Source organism: Pongo pygmaeus, chromosome 6 (assembly GCF_028885625.2).
Source record: "Pongo pygmaeus isolate AG05252 chromosome 6, NHGRI_mPonPyg2-v2.0_pri, whole genome shotgun sequence".
NCBI lineage: Eukaryota > Metazoa > Chordata > Mammalia > Primates > Hominidae > Pongo > Pongo pygmaeus.
Genome location: NC_072379.2, coordinates 54,653,074 through 54,674,132, shown reverse-complemented (window position 1 = coordinate 54,674,132; position 21,059 = coordinate 54,653,074). Strand labels below are relative to the sequence as shown.

The following is a 21,059-nucleotide window of genomic DNA, read 5'->3' as shown; positions in this document are numbered from 1 at the left end:
CTAGAGATAGGTGTTACTTTCTCCGGTTTTATAGATGGCAACCTCAGAGCGATTAATTGAAATGTCTAGCACCATAAGGTAGCAGAACCAGGTAATAACCTCACTAACGACCCTTAATGATCTCACTGCCAACAGATGAAATTGTAAATGCCATGAATATGTGCTGTGACCCAGGCCTCATCCCTTTAATATCCCACTAGGTTCCAGGCTATAGACAGCAAGGACACTTAAGATTAACCCAAGACCTAAAGCTTTACCTTGGTTACTATCATTGGCACTGCCATGAGTCACATACATTGTCTTATCTTTAGTCCTAAGGAAAAAGTCACTGACAACTCAGTAGGTTGGAAAACGCTGTGTCACTTCTGACAATTTTTAATCCTAGTGTCCAGAAAGGAAAGGGCTCTCTATCACTAGAAATAAAGAGATTATCATGATAAAAAGCCAAGATTTATTTGAATATCAGGACTTAGAGAACAAAGAGGATGAGCAAATAGAGAGAGTGAGATGGATGTCCTCTTTGGTCCCTCATGTTAGGGAAGGCTTAGCTGTAATCCTCAGTCTAATGTTCTTCAGAACCAGTTGAGGGGCTTAGCCAAAATATGGATCCTCCAGTGGTGACTCCAGAGAATCCTGGTGTGGGGCCTGGAATCCGCATTTTTAACAAGTACCCAGTTTAACTGCCTTCAACCATTCTTCCTCATTCACCAAATTTTGCCCAAGGACACTTCCTGTAGAGAAATTGCAGGAACTTCCTGTTAGTCTAACACAAAGGAAGCGAGAACCTCCTCATCTCCTCCCACTTTGAGCCTGGAGTCTTTCCAAGGTGTCACTTCCTGAGTCACAAAACAGATGTCCTTCCAAAGAAGAGCACACAGCTACATTCCATTAGGCTAATCTCAGAAGACTAGAGGTAGAACACCTCAAGTTAGAAGTTTACATCTATACATATATATATAACGGAAAAAGCAAAAATAACACAATGCAACATGTTTCAAATTTAGAGACTGGTTCATTACTATATTACTTAAATATCATCTTATGTCGTGTTCTTATGTTAACCACAAAGGTTAACATGACAGCAGCATAAGGGTTATTTTAGGGAATTGTATTCTCTCAGTCTTTAGGGAAAATTTCTGTAATAAGAGAAAACAGTAATGATTCCATATGAACTTCTGGCAATGAAGTGGAAATAATCTTTTTTCTAACATGTAGTACATAAAGAAAGAAACAAAAGAGTCTATATCTGTGATCGCTCCAACTCATTGCAAATAAAATCAGCCTCTGGAGAAGTGGAAAAAACATTACATTGTAAAAAGCTTTGAACTTCCCCAGTAAACAGGGGACACAGTCAAGAGAAATAGCAGCTTTAGCTTTAATGCACATATCAACAATATATGTGAGGAGAAGTAGCAATTTATTTAGAAAGCTAGTAGGTCTTCCTTATCTGAATAATCTAAGTACCTGTCCCCTCAGACAACATGTGTGCATCTGAGAATTTCTTTTCGCTAAGTATAAAATAACAATTCATGCACATCACAGTTTGTTCCAATTCTTTCTCAGTTATTCTGCATAGAAAAGAGGCTTCAATTTGGAAGAAACATTTTCATAAATGTCTTGGTACCAGTATACCCTCTTGTATTTATGTTCCTGATAAAGGAAAAAATTAAAGACAATAAAGATGCTTTTAATGTTTCTAAGAGTTTGATTGAATGTTCAGGTTCAATTATGAAAATTAATACAACTTCATAGTGGACGTTAAGAAATATCAGATTTCCTGAAGTGATTTCACTGATTAAAATGGGAAATATCACTGTACATTACACTGATGTATTGGGCATCAGATTAGGGGTTAAAGAGGAATGGGAGAAAAGACACATCTTCTTGCTGGGTCCTTCCTGAGTATCCTTCCTGCTTTTAAGATTAGGTAAGAAGAGACAGAAAGGGTAGAGACAAAGGAGAAATGAGAATCTGTGTATATATGGTCTCTCAAATTCAGCTAGTAAATGTCTCCGAGACAAGAGAAAGGCCTATGAATATATAATCAAGATTGTCCCAAGGGGCTCTTTCTTGACATTAAATTAATCAAGAAGCACTCCCCACCCCCTAATTCCATGAATAGGTAATTTAGCTTCTGAAAATATCACATTTTTCAGGTTTTGGAGAAAGAAAACAATGGCTTTAGCAAAGGTCAAAATGCTACAATGTCCCTAAGCACATGGCCCAAGTCCATACATAGACAACATGTGATGTCAACAAACTCAGTGATCTTGGGCTACAGGATCAGCAACACATTGGAATCCAGAAGCCAAATCAAGTTTAGCAAATCTCAAATACCCTCAGACCAATGCCTTCAGGAATGCATCTGCTTTGGGGCTCCTGGAGATATTCTATACAATTCCAAGAACTTGCCTGATTAGAGGTAATTCTGCAGGATGTAGCCCATTTAAACTCAAACATTTGTATGATTTCCGAGGGAACATTTGGCTCAGTGAGAGTCTTTGGAAAACAATGGGCTATATAGATGGGACAAGGGCTCTCGGGCCATAAGTTCATGCAGTAAAACATTACTAAGAGCTTACCATGTGCTGAAAACTCTGATATCAAACATTAGCTCTGTCTCTAATTAACTCTTTTTTTAAATCTTGCTGAGTCTTGGTTTCTTCATCTATAAAATGGACTTGGAGTAGGTAATCAGATAATGGGACAATTACAAATACTGAAGATCCTCCTAATGTTGAATACTTATAGCCATAACATACTTGATCTCGTATGGCAAAATCAGATAAATCTCATAATGACAGATCACTGTATAAAACTTAAACTACTCTACAGTACTAGAAAGAAATGAAACCCACACAGAGTTCGATTGTTTTTAAATTGGGAAGATGAAGGGTGAAAAGACAGTGATACTGTTAGAACAAATAATAAAAAGATAATGAAAGAATAAAGTCAGGAATAACTGGAAAAGTAACTGTAAATGAAAGCCTCTAATCTTATAACAAATTTAACTCTACTTTTTATTAGGTACCATGTACACTGTAAAATCTTTTCACTCGTATTACCTTTAATGCCTCAATAACAGCTGGTGGATAGCTCAGTCCAACCATGTTTGATGTCCGTCTATACATTCTGAAAAGTCAAAAGGGAAAAATGCAACATGATATCTTACAAAGTAGGATTTGTAAACCACAGACTCATACCAAGTATTGACAAATAATGAGAAGTCAAGTGGGGTGATCCAAAGAACCTAAAATTCATTTTTTGACATTTTTAATATTCACTCAGGTGGTCTAAGTGTTAAATTCGAAAGAAATTAAAGCAATCCCAAACATATGAACCGTTGGGGGAAAAAAACCTAACTCTATAGGCCCCAGACTGGAAATTAAATTATTAAATGGGTCACTTCTTCTGCCAGAGTGAATTATAGTACAGAACAGACAGTAAGCAGTGTAGTAATTTAACCTGAATGAAGAACTCCTATAGGTAACCCATTTAGAATAGCTTGTTCTTTAGAACTGTCAAAAACAAGAAGGAAAAATGTCCCAGGTAATCTTTAAACTTACCATGGTGTTTCTAAAATGTATAATTACACGATAAGGATTATAGGAAGAATATATCTATTTCTGGAATCTATTGCTGGGTAAGGGGGTCAATTTGATTTCAAAGAGTAAAATAGCTAATAAAACTGAAGTGCCCTGGGGGCTTCAAACCACTGAAATGAACTGTCTTCCCTGGGTCAGCAACCGCAAAGCATCCCAGATCTGTTCCAAATTGAGACATCATCCACCTATTTCAAAAGATGATAGATGAGATGATTTACTGCTTTAAAAATTAGAGACTGACCTCAAACTAAATCTTCTCTGGTAAACAAAAAAATTCTGAGCAAAAGTAAAAGCTTTTCCTAATGATGCTACAGAGATTAAAATAGATATGTTTTTGCCATTTCTCATTCAAGACTATCTGTTTCTACCCACAATTTTCAGTATTTATAAAGATAGGAAAACCACATTAAAGCAAAGCTTCCAGTTATTGGAAACGTGTTGCTTTGGCTGCTTTAGTCACTAAATGACAATGAATGACATCTTCACCTCTCCACAAATATCCCAGCCTGCACTGCGTGAACGATGCTCTTGAACCGGGGCTTCTCCTCGCTCCTCCTGAGCATCATCCCCATCTGCCGCGTGAAGGTGGAGGCCAGCCAGTCTCGGACCTCAGAAGGCACAGCATCTGACTGAATGTCACTGAGCTCATCCTCTGTATCCAGGAGTCTCCTGAAACACAAGAAACGGAATCAGCACACTGAGATTAAATCTGAAGTTGGAGCTCTCTGTTCAAAGCAACTGCTCCTCTCTGCCTCACCTGCATGTTAGGTGCAAAGAAACCAAATTAAATTGGCCACAAAAAATACAGTGCCTTTTTGGTAAGGCTTACGTAAGCTCGCCATGTGTGTTTCGTGATGGTCTTGGCTTCCACTGATATTTCAGGATGGTTCTCTCAACCAGACTGGACAAAGGAACTGGTCCATTGTACCCAGAAGCACTCTGTGGCATTTGAGTGAAATTTAAACCTTCTATTTAAAAATGCCTTCACAGGGAGCCTTGTATTATTTAATAGATGGACCATGTGACATTATTTTGTTTAAAAATATAAATGGATACTTAGAGACTTCGCAAAGTATTTACCAAATCACAGCAACCCAGTCCTCTGAAGTAGTGATCCTAAGTGATGACAATCAATATTCTTTCTAGTTTGATAGGTTGCTACCAAAATTTAAATGTCTAAATTCAAGGAAAATTTTCAAAATAATGCAGTTCTTTATTTGCGCACAATGATTTAATCATCTAACAGCTGTGTTTTGCTGATTTTTCAAACTTGTTCATAGGTCAGACCACTAGAATCGAACACAAAGAGCAATGTTAAAATAAAACCTAAAATAGCATGTCAAATTTACAGTAAACCCAATTAAAAATTAGCAGTAAAAGTAGCTGCCAATGTAAAGGTGTTTGGATTTTTTTTTTCCTTTAGACTTACCAATTGGGGTGGGGGTAAGTGGAGGAAACATAACATTTGGAAAAAAGCTATGATATCGAATTTCCTTAAATTAGAAACCAAGTGTGTCAGCAAAATAATAGTAATAGTAAACCATACAAATCTTAGATTACTGTAAAATACTTTCAGATTGGAATTTGGCAAATAAAAGTAAGACATCACAAATACTGACAGAGAAGCCTGTCTAAATTAGGGAAAAAAAATACACACCTTTCATATTCAACATTTCAACATTTTTCAAAAGAAATGCAACTTTGTAACCTTCAAACATATGTAGTAACTGAAACCGCTTTAATACGTTTAGATAATTCAAGTGGAATAAACCTGCTAAGTAAATCAGCGACATACATAAGACTGAAGAGGGAATGCTGGGTGCTTAAGAGAACACAAGCTTCTTGATCACTTCAGGAGCCTCCATTTACTAATGGACATTATGAATTAAAACATAAACACAATTTTTAGACTAACACTAACAACATACAATAATTACAATGGAGCTCTATATCTGATTTTTAAAATCTTAGTGGATTTTTAAAAATCAGTTTTTCTCCTCTTTCGTGATCTCACTTCCTTGTCATGGTGGCCATATGAGATTTGTTCTATTAGCTCCTTTTATAGATGAGGAGGTACAGAGAGTAAGTGACTTGTCCACATCTATCCTCTTTGTTTGTGGAAACTAAAACTCAAAGATGAGTAATTTGAATGTCACCCCATTCCTGGCATGGGGGACAATGTCAGAAAAGCCATTTAAGAGAAAATTTACCATCACTATACTAATGTCTTTTGTTATTTTTAGCTTACCTTGTTTCATCAATATACACAGATTCAAGCACTGTGGCTGCATATTCCAAATTCTTCTTAAGATCTACCACTGAAGCTTCCCCTCTCTCTAATTGTTTGACCAAAGACCGCAATCTAGAAAAATAAAAAGACATAATTTCATTAGAATAGAGGAAACAAAGAATAATCCTACAACTATGGTGATATATTTTACAGTCATCGAATATTCTCACTTATTCTGATACATCTGAAAGGAAAATAATTATAGGACCAAAGGAGCAAGTAATAAAATAAATGTATACATTTTTGCCATTGTGAAGTAAGAAGAAAGAATTTCTCTCCAACCAGGCACTGACCATACTTTCTAGCTAGCTTTTAGCTTTATGAATCCTAAATTATCAATGATTTTGCTTTTTCTCAAATTTTCAACTTTTTTGTTCTATGTTGATGTAGTAAAGCCTGACCAGCAGCAAAATCACCAAATACCTCTTGAGATTCTGCTCTGTTGAAGGCACTTGGTCCAGCAGTGGCCCCAGATAATGGCAGCCCCATGACCCAGGCATGTCCCAAGACAGATGAAAACATTTAAACCACTGAGAACCACAAGAGGGCTACAGAAGGAATAGATGAAAGTAAATTGTTTTACTGGACAGAAAAAATCACTCTGAGAGGAGATAAATACCCTAGTTAAAAAAAAAAAGAAAATATGAGGATTGATTTTAAACCGAGGAACTCCAGACTATACAAGAGAGGCAATAAAACATGTTTTTTCTGTCATTTATATGAACATTATCTGCACAGAGGACTTAGTATTCATGAGAACAATAAAATGACTACAGATGATCAACATGCGGTAACTGAGAATACTGTAAATACCACAGAGATTTGGAGATTGGGCAACTCTCCAGGCTGTTTGATAACCAGCAATGAAAAGAGTAGAGACCTTGAAGACAAAATGGGGTTTGAAGCTCACTTCATAACTTATTAGCTGTGCAACCCTAGGTAAGTTATGTAACATCTTTGAGTGTTATCTTAATGAAGAGCGAAGTATGAAATTTCTAAAGTTGACCTGAAGATTAAATGAAATTGATATAGAGTATGTGACTCATGGTTGTTCTTTGAAAAGGCAATTGTTATAACTATTGTCATTATTCAATGACTTTGATCACCACAGATAACCAAATGAGAAAAATTCTAGCAAGATATTTAAAATGATTGTCAAATCTCCACTTCCTGTTGGTATATGCAATCTGTTCTCACCTTCCTGACATCAAAATATCCTCAAATAGTTTGCCTTCATGGCAAGGTATAAACTACTCCCTTCCTGATTTGCATGAAAATGACCCACAATAAAGAATGAGAAAAAATCTTGGATCAACCTTAAAAAGTAGGCAAGAGGGTCAACCATAAAAAAATTTCCAGGAATTTCAATGATATAAAATACAAATAACATTAGATTCAGGCAGTCTCTACTTGAATTATGAATCTGCAATATATCAAAGGGAAATATGAAAAGGAAATCAGCAGAGGCCCCTGCAGGCTTGGAGGTGAAGGTCAGCCTTGGAAATGCCATTAGCAGCACTGGGAAGAGTTCTGAATTTCAGAGGCAGCACGGGACAGGGAGTTGGCAGGGAAGGGCTTGCCAGTCACTCACACAGAAGGGATAGCCAGCCTGCCAAAGAATGGGGAGACAGCAGCAGGGAGCCCTGACTGCTGTTCCAAATAAGGATTGGAAGCTCTTTAGCAAAACACATTCCTGGCTAAGTCTGCCTCCAGCTCTGACTCTCACCTCAAGGTGCTCAGCCACCCCCTAGGCTGTTTGGACTCTCAAATGACAAAATGAGAGTAAAATTAAACTTTTTAAAGTTTAGTCTCAAAAATGAAAGTAAAATTAGACTTTTTAAAGTTTACTCTCAAAAATGAGAGTAAAATTAAACTTCTTAAAAATGCCTCTCTCCATTTGGGGCTTATAGGTTCTACCAGGAACTGACATGAATCTCTAGTAGAACCCATCTCAATTCTAGAACCTAAGAGGAAATGACAAAAACCAAGAAAATCATGAGAAAAATTATAAGAGTAACAGAAGGAAAAGCCAGAAGATCCTATCTACCTATAAGAGAACTTTCATAGGAAATAAACAACTGAAGCAGCTTTAATTGAATAAGTTTTCCTAGGCTAAAGTAAAACCTGTATAAGCAGATGAAAAGGGATCAAATGCAATTTTTTAAAAGTAAATGAAAACATCAAATGTATGCTACTGTAATTTTTGATTTCAAAGAATAAAGAAACAAACTTGAAAATCTTTGAGAAAATGAAACATAATACTTACAAAGTAACAAAAAATTGTCCTGGCCATCTACTTCTATCAAGTCAAACATCAAAAAGCAATTTAATAACAGTACCAATTTTTGAGAATAATATGGGAAACTTCAAGACATTTACATCTACATCTACAGAGTTACCAAGTACATAAGAAGCCAATAAATATATTCTCAGGTGTCAACAACTTGAAAATTTATCATTCATATCCTTTCCAGAAAACAAAACAAAAACAAAAACTTTAAGGCATACTCTAGCACAGTGGTCTTCCAAGGGAGTGGATTCGTGAGTCTCCAGTTAAATGGATTGTTGATTCATGACCTAGATTTAACTAACTCAAACTTTACAAAATGGACAAGTAATTTAAACAGATTCTGGAAAGAAGAGGCAGATAAAATGCTGATAATACAAGGACAACTAAACATGAAAATCAGCTGACACGTCTCCTTTTACTAGGACAATCTCCTATTTCTCATACAAACACTTCCTCTCCCACTTTTACAAAATTAAAAGCTAATTCTCATCAGTTGAAAAATAATTGGAATTATTAAGGACATTAAATGGACTATGGATGTATAGCCACTACTTTTTAACAATTCTCACTCCTGGGAAAGCATAGTATTGAGAGAATCAAGTCATGAAGGGGCCTCATATCACCTTGTGATCAGGGAGCTGGGACCCCAAGCCAGAACAGGAGTGGGGCCTTCAGGGAAAGCTTCACTCAGAATCTCACTCAGCTGTTCTGATGAGTAGCACTGAAATCAGCTCCACCAGAGAGACCCAGGCTTTGTGCCACAATTAGCAGAAAATCAGCCATTCAGAGGCTTCTCCCTGATGTAGTCACCAGTGGTGCCAGGCAGACATTAGGCAGTCACATTTATGCATTCAGTGTGAAGTTCTGACCCAACAGGAAGCTGTAAATAGAAAGCAAAACCCTAGCCAAGTGGTTTCAACAGATCCAGAGAGGAAATGACACAGAAATAATGCACCTTTTGGGTGCGTGGGAGGCACTAGAAATTTACATGTAACCCTGTCTTTCCAGCTTATGAGATGAGCAGAAGATTCAATCAACTTCCTGGCAGACAGTGAGGGAACCTAGAACAACCCGTCACTCTGTTTATGGAACAACACCCAGCTGACATTCACCTTTCTTTACTCAAGGATGATGAAACAGAAAAAAACATTCATGAAGAGATACAGCAATAAAGACAGAAGAGAATACAGCATTCAAAATGTGAAAGGACTCACTTTTGAAAAAAAAATCACTAACGGAAACAGAAGTGAATTTTAGGGAGCATCTGATGTGTGTTCAATACAATTAAAAAAAAAAACATAGATCTATGAAACAAAGGCAAAAGCCCAAATCAATATAATAAAAAGTTTCTTTAAAAAGAAATAAAACATGACAATAGAAAGACTATAAGAACTTACTGTTAAAAAGAGTTAAGTGGTGACCAGCATTGTATATACCCATCTCCTGTTTGGGTGTCACCCATGTCAGACACAAGCTGCAGCTGCCAACTTTCTGCTTTATGTAGCTGCCACACAAAGCCTAGTGATTCCAGATGCCCCTTTCAAATTCTGTTGAGCTTTAGCATAGCGTTCAGGTGCTTATGCTCCAACGGCCCCTCAGCCCACCTTTCTCTAGCTCTTTATCCTTTCCATTTGGAATATCAAGCCCTGCCCTGCCATATCCTACCTACCTCTTGGTGAAATGGCTATTCTTTGGGCAAAAGAGTTTCAAATTAGCTCTTTTATCATTGGCCAATTTAAGTTCATGAAAATAAGGACCCCTCTCTATTTGTCATTGTAGTGAAGGTATTCCCTAGATCTTAACCTATCTTAAGAAGGGTTGTCTGAAAATTAGCCAGGATCTTTCATACCCCTGTCATAAAGTATTTTTGTTCAACTGGAAAAGACTAGCTGAGGCCAGAGGGCTCAACTGCTCTCCTTTGTTTTCCTAGTAAAGTTGTCTAGATGCTTTTCATTCCATCTAAAAGGCAAATGTCAATTCATTCCATCTAAAAGGCAAATGTCCTCAGGGGCCAGGTCTCATGGTATGCTGCAGCCTATATTTTGGGAAAGATGGAGATCTGGTGTTTTAATACTACCCAGAGGAATGTTTGGTCTGGACACCTAAAGGGAATTTATTTCATGAGCACTGGAAATAAATTTACAAGGAAGGAAGATAAAGAAGTAGGAAAATATACAAATAATAATAATATTAATAAGGTTTCTCTTCTGAGAGAATGCTCATAGTTTCCAGCACTCCATCCATTTCTGTCACTGCGGCTGCCAGATAATAGTTCCAGTATAGAAGTGCAACACCATTTTAGGAAGTGCTTATGCCTTCCAACTTTGGCAAGATGCCTTTCAGTTAAGACAGTGTGCAATTTCATTGTGGATGAGCCATTGCATCTTTTCATGACTCTTGCATTTCTCGGTGTAAATTCTTTGCTTTCTGTATGCTTCTTACCTGCAAGGCATACGATGAGATACTGCATCTCTTCAGTTCCCTGTGCCCTCAGATCCGGAGCAAGCCCTGGATGCTGACTTCCCCTGACCCCACACCAATCAATATGTGGGATGCATAAAGGTGTTGGAAGAGGGGAACTATGTGAGGAAAGGCCAGAGCACTGTATTTTGGAATTTAAAAGGATGTTAGGGAGGAGAGATATTTCTTTTTTTTCCACAAAGATAATTCCTAGGACCAATGGGGTGAGCTTCATTAAAAAGCAACTTATTGGTTCAACTTTATAATTTAGAAAACTGCCTTATACTGGACTAGGCATTATTCCCCACCCCAGTGAGGTCGCAGAAAGCCCTACAACCCTATGCCTTGAAAACATATACATTTGTTGAGCTTTAGACCCTACTAGAATTTCATTCTTTTGCACAAGCAAAAATGAACTGTAAAAAGAAGCTATGGAAACATACTTTCTCATGTTTGTCTATTCTGCCCAAGGTTATTCCCTCTGAGGATGGGTAGGCAGCTCCTAAAATGCCAGCGTAACCAACAAGTACTGCTATCTCAGAAAGGCTTTGTTTTGTTTGAAAGGATATGAGAGAGAACTGGATCTTTTACAGTACTTTCTCTACATGTCCCAATGAATCATGAGCCCTAAAAACTCATTTGAATTAAATAAAACTTCATTTCAGTTCATCACCCCCATGTATTCGTAAGGCATACTCATCTCTGTGTCCTTTTCATACACCTGCCTCCTCCACATCACTCCTGTCCTCTGCCACTTACCTAAATGCCATAGGAAATAACTTAAAACAACTCTTCCAAATGGGATGCCCCAACATGACTTTTAGTCTTATGCTTTAATGCCATCCGATGATGTCATCCAAGCATTTTTCTGGCCATTGTTTGTTTCTATAATTAATGACAGCTGATTAAGATGGCCGCACTTGAAAAACATTCAACATTGGGTGTCTTTTGTGTAAAGGCACTGGGAGAGATAGGCTCTAGGAATACAAAGTGGGGAAATGCAGTGCCTTCTCTCAGGTAGGGAAGACAGAAAGCTAACCAGCACCCACAATGCAGTACTGTAAGCGAAATGGCAGAGGTGTGATGGGGGCTAAGAAAGCACAGAGGAGGGGAATCTTCTAATAACAAAGCCCTCCCCAGTGGAGTTGACCAGAGCCATCTCGAAGGCCACATAGGGGTCAGCCAGGCACACAGGATGGGATAGGGAAACGGCAGACTCTGCATGGAAAGAGCAGACTGAAGGCAGTGATCTATTCAGATAATCCCATGTCTGTATGGAACTCAGGGGCATGTCAAAAGATAAAACAGAAGAAGGTAGGAGCTACACCACAGTAGACTTAGAATCTCAAGCTAAAGAAATGTAATTTTCTCCTGGAGATAATGGGGAACCCCTTGAGAATGTTTAAATGGAAGAACAGAATGATGAGATTGGCATTTTAGAAAGATCAGTCTAGCAGCTGAGTAGAGGAGCACACATAGTGAGTAAGTTGGAAAATTCTATATTTTCATTGTAATCAGGCTTGTCTGATGCTCTGAACAGCACAGTGTGAATATTCTCTCTCACATGACGGAAATTTGATAGAGTGCTGCATGAGTTTAGTGGTAGTATGGATGGTTGCTTTTAAGAATTTCTGGGAAAGAACTTGTTTTGGGGTGTGCGGTTTCCTCATTGAGTGACCACCAAACCAAAAACAAGAACAGTGCCAACGAAAATTATGACTGGCAAGAATAGCCTACTTATGTAGCTTTTACCTTTTGCTAATGCTATAAATAAAAGAGAATTTTACTTCTACAGTTTCTAATTACACCTGCTTAAAGCGGATGCACAAATGGATTGAAATAAATTACTGGACTCCAGTTACTTTTTCACTTAAGGAAAATAATTAGTACCTAGGTGCATACCTATGTTTCTATATTTTTATATGCCTCACTATATAACTTGTTAACTAAAAAAAAATTAGTAATGTTATAGAAGATTTTGAATAACGTCATGAACAAAATTGACCTACCTGGCATGGACCGGACACTGCCCTAAATTGCTGCAGAATGCACCATTCTTTTCAAGTGTACATGTAATAGTAATCAAAACTGACCATGTGCAGGGTCACAGAGACTCTCAATAAATTTCAAGTAATGGAACTCAGATAATGTTCTGTGACAACAATGAAACACAATTTTGTTATTGATTAGAATCCAAAACAAAAAATGACTAGAAATATTTCAAGTGTATGGAAATTTAGCAATATATTTCTAAATAACTCATAGGTCAAAGGTTAAATCACAAAATAATTCTAACTGAACAATAACATACAGCCTTGCAGTATGCAGGTAAAGCAGTGTTTAGAGGAAAATGTGCAGCCTTAAATAAATATATTAGAAAAGGAGAAGTCTAGCCTGTAATCCCAGCACTTTGGGAGGCCAAGGCAGGTGGATCACGAGGTCAGGAGACCATCCTGGCTAACATGGTGAAACCCTGTCTCTACTAAAAATACAAAAAAAGTTAGCCGAGTGTGGTGGTGGGTGCCTGTAGTTCCAGCTACTCGGGAGGCTGAAGTAGGAGAATGGTGTGAACCTGGGAGGCAGAGGTTGCAGTGAGCCAAGATTGCGCCACTGCACTCCAGCCTGAGTGACAGAGCGAGACTCAGTCTCAAAAAAAAAAAAAAAAAGAAAAGAAAAGGAGAAGTCTAAAAATAAGTTATCTCATTATGCACCTCAAGAAGTTAGAAGAACAAGTTAATCCAAAGACAGTAGGCAATAGCAAAAAATAAGCACAAAACCAAAACTTAAGTAGCAACAAACTCACAGCAGAAATAATTAGCAAAGCCAAAACCTGGGTTTTTGAAATGCTTAATAAAATGGATAGGTCAAGCAAGACTGATCAAGAAAAAAGAGAAATGATATAAATAACCAATATCAAGGATAAAAAGAGACTATTACTACAGATTCTGTGGACATTTAGAAAGGTAAAAGGATATCATAAATACCTTTCTGAAGATACATTTAAAAATTTAGATGAAATTTTAAAATTCCACAAAATCTTAATTTATCAAAATTGACACAAGAAAAAGGTAAACTATTAATAATTCTGTATCAGAATAATTGATACAGAACTGTATCAGAATAATTGATACAGAACTGTATCAGAATAATTGATCTACTGAATATTGTATGGGAAGTCTTCACCAGTTCAACAAAGAAAGAAGAAATAATAGACATAGGACTGGAAAAAAATTATATCTTTAAAAAGCAGCAAATAAGTTATTCTAATTAAGAGATGAATTTAGCAATGCCACTTGATAAACAGCAAAAAACAATTAGAAAATGGTACCATTCACGGAAACATCAAAATGAAACAGTTTCTAGGAATAAATCTTACAAAATATATAAAAGTCATCTACATGGAAAATGGTAAGATATTATTGAGAGAAGTTTAAATGACCTAAATAATGGAAGAAGAATCCATGCTTATGAATTTTAACACTCAACATTTAGAAATATGAATTCTCCCTAAATTCATCTGTAGATTAAATCACAAACAAATTCACCACAAGTCATTTGATAGAAACTGATTCTAAAATTTACTTAGAAATGTGAAGAATGAAATATAGTTCATGTGGTAAAACAAGGAAACTGTTGTTACTATCCTACATATCAAGACTTATTATAAAGCATTTAATTCTGGTCTCATGTCCCTCTACCACTTCACTATTCCAACTCTCTTCCTCTCAACATCCAGCTGGTATGTGTGAGGACGTGCATATGTATTTTTATATTCATACAAGCACAACATAAGTGGACAAGTAAACATGCTGCAAGAAAAAAGAAAACAGGCAATGTAAGTTGTTTTTGAACTATCCTATTCTACATGTGATTGTTCCATTCCATATGCAGGGACCCATTCTTTGGATACCCAGTCAAGGGTATCACTATCACTGCATACTCTGTCTTGGTTGCCATGGATTTTCTGATGAATATTTCCATTCCTTTGGTTTTCACGAAGCTATGTCACAGAGGAGCCCTGCATGCTCAGTCTCCTCCTAGTTCTGCTCTACAGAGTGAATCTTCTTTGGGGATATATGTTTGTGGGTGTGAGAGTGTGTGGGCAACTGTGTGTCCAAAGTGGGTGTGTCAGCTCACTACACAGGAACACCAGCCAAAATGCACTGTCAGGTCCAAAAGAAGCCTTCTATTCTTATGGTACTCTAGAAGGTGTTACGACTCAGGGTTAAAGTTTTAATCCATTTTGAGTAATAATATTAACTTTGTTCCTTTGCACTTCTTATCAAATGCAGTACTTTAGAAAGGATCTCCCTAACAGTCATTCTTGGCCTTATAAATAAGTGTTTCTTAAAAACCAGTTTATCCCCTGTTTTTATTGCCAATCAACTCACACATTTTGTTAAAAGGACATAGTGGATTTTTTTTAAGAGTAAGATTTCAAATTATGCTAAGAAAATCTTTTGTGAAGGTAAACAGTCTCTCTCCAAAGTTTGTAGGTGAGCAGACCTTATTGGGAAAGGATGTTATTATGAAAACCCACTTGTTCTTCTGGGTGAAGAAATAAAAAAGAATGAAAAAGACAACCCAGAGCATCATTCAGAATCCACCCCAGGCCATGCTGGGGACTGGGGAGAGGGAAGGAGTTAAGATCCTGCCAGACTACCAAGAGGTAAGTTCCAGAAGCCAGTGTTCATTTGCAGCTATTCATGTGGAAAGAATCACTGTCACTTTTCTCTGCTGATAAACATGCCACTTCAACATCTGTCTTAATAGACCAAAGAAATGAGAAGAACTAAAAACATCTTTGAATGGCACTAATGAGAAAAGGAAGCTGAGCAGAAACGAGAAGCAAGTTTGCAGGAAGATTTAGGAAGGTTGCAACCCATGCCTAGACACGTCAAGACACATCTCTCCATGTCTTCATAGTCAACCCAGCCCCATGACTCCTTTGCTTTCCTTTTCTGAATTTAGTTCCTCATTCGACCTCAATTGCATCATGTTGGTATGATTATCCAGAGGAGCTAAAGCTCCCTCAGCCAGCAAAATCACAGGAATTCTACCATACTACAAATATAAGTTTTGGTAAGATAAACCTAAGGTTACATTTTTCTCATTTCTGCTTTTTTCTTTTATAATAACAGAAATAAATAAAATTAATTCATAGATTAAAAACCTTCAAATAATGGCTAACAAGATGCTGAATTAGTACAGCTCCCTTTCTTAAGATTAACTCAAGAAAAATTATAGAAACAAAACCTCAAAGAAAACTGTGAGAAACCTCGAAGATGACCTGAGGCTGCCGCTTTCAATGTGTGTGTGAAGACAGTGCATCTTCTTGGTCTGGGACAGGAGGCAGCCCCACCAGGCTGGGGATGAAATGATGGGAAAGGAACTGTTGGAGTCTGCTATTGTTTCCCTCCACTCCACTTCCTCCAGGCGCACAGTAGCTGCTCCCACACCTCCTGTGACTCAGAACTCTAAATGTCAAGAAATCTTGGAGAGCTAAATAGGGGTTGTTTGTCCCACCTTGTGGCTCCTCTAAGTTCACCATGGGTTTCCAAGATTGTCACAGAAGGAAAAGGGATGCAAAAGGACATGTGTGGGAGGTTTTTATGAACCAGACTGGAACTGGAACTGATTGCTCCTGGTCACTTCCAATTGTCCAGAAGCCATAGTCACATAACTACGTCTTTCCAAGAGAGAAGCTGGAAAGCATAGTCCTGTGGTAGGCTCAAGAGGAAGAGGTGGTGGTTTTGGTGGAGATCCAGCCAATCTCTGCCACACCTAGAAAATGCAATCCTATCACCAATACTTGTTTTTTCCTTTAAACCTTTACTTTCTACTCCTTTGAAAGAGTCAAACGGAATGTTGTATGTATATTAAAGACACTTTCTAACTTTAAAATCCTATTAAACTAAGAAACATAATAATCCTAATTATCAGATAATCTCCCAAGCATTTTGACAAAAATGAGACAGTTCTCATGGGAATTACGTTGAGTGAAAAAAGCCAATCCCAAAAGGTTATATACTATGTGATTCCATTTATGTAACATTCTTAAAATGGAGGACAAGATTAGTGGTTTACAGGGGTTGGAGAGAAGGGAGAGGAAGAGGGAGACACGTGTAAGAAGGGGAACAAAGGGAACCTACTGGTGAGCTATTCTATACCTTGACTGTAGTACTGGTTGTACAAACCTACACTTGCAATTATGTTGCACAGAACCAAATGCATGCATACACACACACACATATATACACACGTGAGTACAATAAAACTGGAGAGATCTGAATAAGATTGGTAGATTATGCTAATACCAGTATCTTGGGTTGTGAAATTGTCCTGTAGTTTTTCAAGATGTTTCCATTGGAAGAAAATGGGTAAAGGGTACATGGGAATTCCTCTGTATTATTTCTTACAATAATGTGACTCTACAATTATCTCAAAATTAAATATTTAGTTTTAAAAAGTGGGACACAGTTATCCAGCTCAATGGAATATTGATGACAAAAGGCTAGACATAGTTGTCCTTTCCCCAGCTGGTTTTATAAGTGTCTCTCTGTTCTTAAATAATGGTCTACTTAGTGCCCTCCAGATCCTTCAGCTTGGTCTCAGCAGCAGTAAGAGAGTTAGGGATAAATGTTCACCAGTGAGCTACTAACTGTGTCTGATGACTTTGGAGAGGATCCAGTGAGGGCTATAACCAGTGATGTTTGGAGCTTGGTGAGAACCAGACTCGTGCCTTGAGGATACCCTGGGAAAGACAAATGGAGGTTCTCAGGATCAACTGAAGAAACTCAGATGCTAGCAAATGGTCACCACACTAAAAAGGTGAGAGAAAAAGAATCCCAGTGACTTTACTAAAGGCTCACTAATTACACCTCTACTGGCAGTGATCCCCTGGGACTCTAAGGTATGAAGCACGATTTGCATCTTCCCTCTCCTTTTTCAGTTCATTCTCAGAAGTTTGTTTCAATTTGAAGGTGGCTTCACTATGGCAGGCTGGCCATGAAGGGGTTGTAAAGAATGAAATTAATATACACACCCACACCCAACCTCTAGTAACCACCATTCTATGTTCTGCTTCTAAAAGTTTGATTTTTTTTTTAGATCCTGAATATGAGAACATGTGGTATTTGTCTTTCTGTGTCCGGCTTATTTCACTTAGCATAATGTCCTCTAGGGAGTGAACAGGGAAAGGAGAGATGTTAATCAAAGGGTACAAAGTTCCAGTTACACAGAAGGAATAAGTTCTGGTGATCTGTTGCACAGCACAGTGACTATAGTGAAGAATAATATATTATGTATTTCAAAATTGCTAAAAGAGTAGATTTTAAATGTTCTCACCAGAAAAAATGATAAGTATGTGAGGTAATTGTTACGTTAATTAGACTGATTTAATCACTCCACAATCTATACATGTATTGAAACATCACATTGTACCCCATAAATATATACAATTATTGTCAGCTTATAATAAAAGTAAATTTTAAAAATAAATAAGAGTTGATTCCATAAAAAAATGAAAAGAATGAAATCTAGAGCTAGGTATGGACTAAGGGAGTGAGGGAGTGAGAGTAGACAAGTTGGGGTGTGAAAACACAGGTCACGGAGATGGTGTTTTGTTGTATAGTCATTTCCAATCAGTGGGAAAACAATTTGCATATTATTAACATTTCAAGTTTGTATTCAACGTAATTACCATTCAATTTCCTTCCAACTATACATCATTTTGTAATAGCTTTGGGGTGGGATAAGGGGAGGGATCTGAACCAGTAATTCATTTTCATTTGTGGTCAGCTCCAGTATACTCTAATAACTGAATGTGTCAAAAGCCTAAAGTTTTTCATTTTGTGCTATATTTAATAGAAAAAGAGAAGAAGAATTGGGAAGACTTACTTATGCAGTCCCATCTCACTCGCCAGCACCGCCTCCCTTTCTTTGTAGATGAAGAATGGGACTCCTTTCACTTTTAGTTCTATTAAAATAGCTCTGGCTTTCTCTGTGGTTAAAAACATGAGCTTGATATCGCTCAGGTAGCGACACAAGGTAAATGCTAATACAGGACCAACTCCCATAGCTATTTAGAAAAAAAAAAAAATCCTCCTCTGTTAGCTATTTCTATCACAATTTACAAGGAGAGTTGATTTACAGAGGAATTAGCAGTAATAGCCGCAAACACTGATGAATCAATCCAGACAAAGCACTCCACTTGCCCCAAACAACCCCTTATTGTTCATGGTGGTAATTTGCTCATTTTAAAAGTATTATCTAGTGCTTTGGAGTTTGTCCCTCAAGAACAGCATGAGCCTCCACTGTACCAGGACTTCCTCATTTAGCATTTTTAAAACCTCTTAAATCTGGGAACGTACTCTGTAAAATTTGTTTTAAATGATATTTGAACCTACGTGGTGTCATAATATATTCTATCATTGTGTGTAAAAAGAAGAATTCTTTTCCAATGAGCTTTATTGAGCTTTAGACTCTGGCTTGGGGACTGGAAAGAGGAAGAAACAATTCCTCTAAATGATTCTCTCTTAAAGTAAAAAGAGACAACAAGGGAATCATAAAATGTTCAACATTTACTGACTCTCTCAAAGTGTACATGAGAATTTTTAAAGCTCCAGAGGTGGTGTTCACAGCTACGCTATCGATCGAGTGTTTCTTGAGAGGGAGTCTTCTTTTCTCCATACCAGGTGATGCTCCGTGCTCTGGGATCACAGGAGAGGGGCACCTGCCCTGTCCACAGCCTGGCAGAGCCAAAGGCAAGCTCAAGCAGCTGTGACACCTAATTATGGGTCTTCCCATGAAGTCTGAAAAATGGCTGAACTTGGTCCAGCCCTAGTGTAAATAGAACAAAATGAGCATATTTGCTGGAAGTGAGGCTGGTCTTTAAAATTCATAATCATACATATGGCTCCATGAACCATATGCACCAAGCCATGTCTGTGTGTGACTTTTGGCTCTGGGCTATTTGCTATTACTTGCTGTGGACCAGGTGCAGATGCCTTCTTTCTCTCTCAGCCCCTACATTCACATATTTCTCAGAAAAGAAATTCCATTGGAATCAGAGGTGAAAAGCTAAAACCTGTGGCCTGGGTGATCTACCATTTTGACTTCTGTCACCTAAAACCCTAGCTCTGCCTAGTGCAGAGATTTTTACTACTTGAATGCATTGATGTGTGACAGAGAAGAGTATGTTGTGTTTATATTTCCCCCATCCCCCCTGCCAACAGCCATTCCCACCACGATAAGCCCCCAGGGAGCAGTGGAAAGAGGAATCTCAGGAAAGTGGTGTCTATGAAGTACATCAGGGTTCTAGAGCAAAGTCCTGAGGCAAGAGATTGTTAGACAGGGCAAGGGGAGAATGGCGAGCTGGGGAATTTAACCCCATTTCCTTTTCTTGAACTCAGTAAAGAGATGACCTCCAAGGTGACTCCCAGGACACCCTTACACAAACCCAAGTTGGTTACATCAGATTAAAAACAGCTGCATCTGAGATAGAGGGAGGCCACAGTTCAGACTCCCTGCATCTTCCTCAGCTCCTAGGCAGGAAGGAGGAAGATTTCAGAGGTCCCCTGTGCCCTGCAGAGGGACAGGAAGCAGCTGATAGTGCTGACTGGAGGGATTATTAGGGGCACTGCCATGGATGAGGGACAGAGGGTCAGGGATCAAATAGGTGCTACAGCCAGACCTCAGCTGTATCCATAGTTCCAGGAGGAGCTGAACAGGGACAAGCTGGTGGGGAGAAAGGCAGTCCCAGACATTAGCTAGAGATGTCACTAAGACTTCCGGTGACCAAGCAGACAAGAGACATCACCATGGAGTCAAGAGGAACCAGAGGACAAGACCCTGCTGTCTTGGAGAGTAACAGCGAGTGGAATAAAGAAATCTCAAAGTCTAAGCATTTACTTTTTTTTAAGTGAGTTACTTAAAAAGAATGTTTAAATTGCTAGATTGGGTGGTTTCATGAATTGGATTATTATTACTCTTTTCTCTCTCTCTCTCTCGCTCTGTCTCTCTGATATGGTTTGGCTGTGTCCCCACCCAATCTCACCTTGAATTGTAGCTCCCATAATCCCCACATGTCATGGGAAGGACCCGGCGAGAGGTAATTGACTCATGGGGATTGGTTTTCCCGTGCTGTTCTCGTGACAGTGAATAAGTCTCATGAACACTGATGATTTTATAAAGAGCAGTTCCCCTGCACATGCTCTCTTGCCTGCTGCCATGTAAGACATGTCTTTGCTCCTCTTTTGCCTTCTGCCATGATTGTGAGGCCTCCCCAGCCATGTGGAACTGTGAGTCCATTAAACCTCTTTTTCTTTATAAATTACCCAGTGTCAGCTATATCCTTATTAGCAGCATGAGAACAGACTAATACACTCTCCCTTACATACATACATACATACAC

At 38.2% G+C, this 21,059-nt stretch overlaps 1 protein-coding gene across 16 annotated transcripts in view; it reads right to left on the bottom strand.

Moving 5' to 3' along the window:
- Positions 1-21,059, bottom strand: part of PDE1C (phosphodiesterase 1C) — a 573,061-nt gene that overhangs the window by 132,045 nt on the left and 419,957 nt on the right. For all 16 annotated transcript variants that reach the window (XM_054494175.2, XM_054494171.2, XM_054494172.1 and 13 more), the window contains 3 exons: positions 5,854-5,967; positions 4,092-4,274; positions 3,066-3,132 (listed from right to left, as the gene is read on the bottom strand). In XM_054494175.2, the coding sequence (XP_054350150.1) occupies positions 3,066-3,132; positions 4,092-4,274; positions 5,854-5,967 (364 nt within the window). The remainder of the gene's footprint in view (positions 1-3,065; positions 3,133-4,091; positions 4,275-5,853; positions 5,968-21,059) is intronic.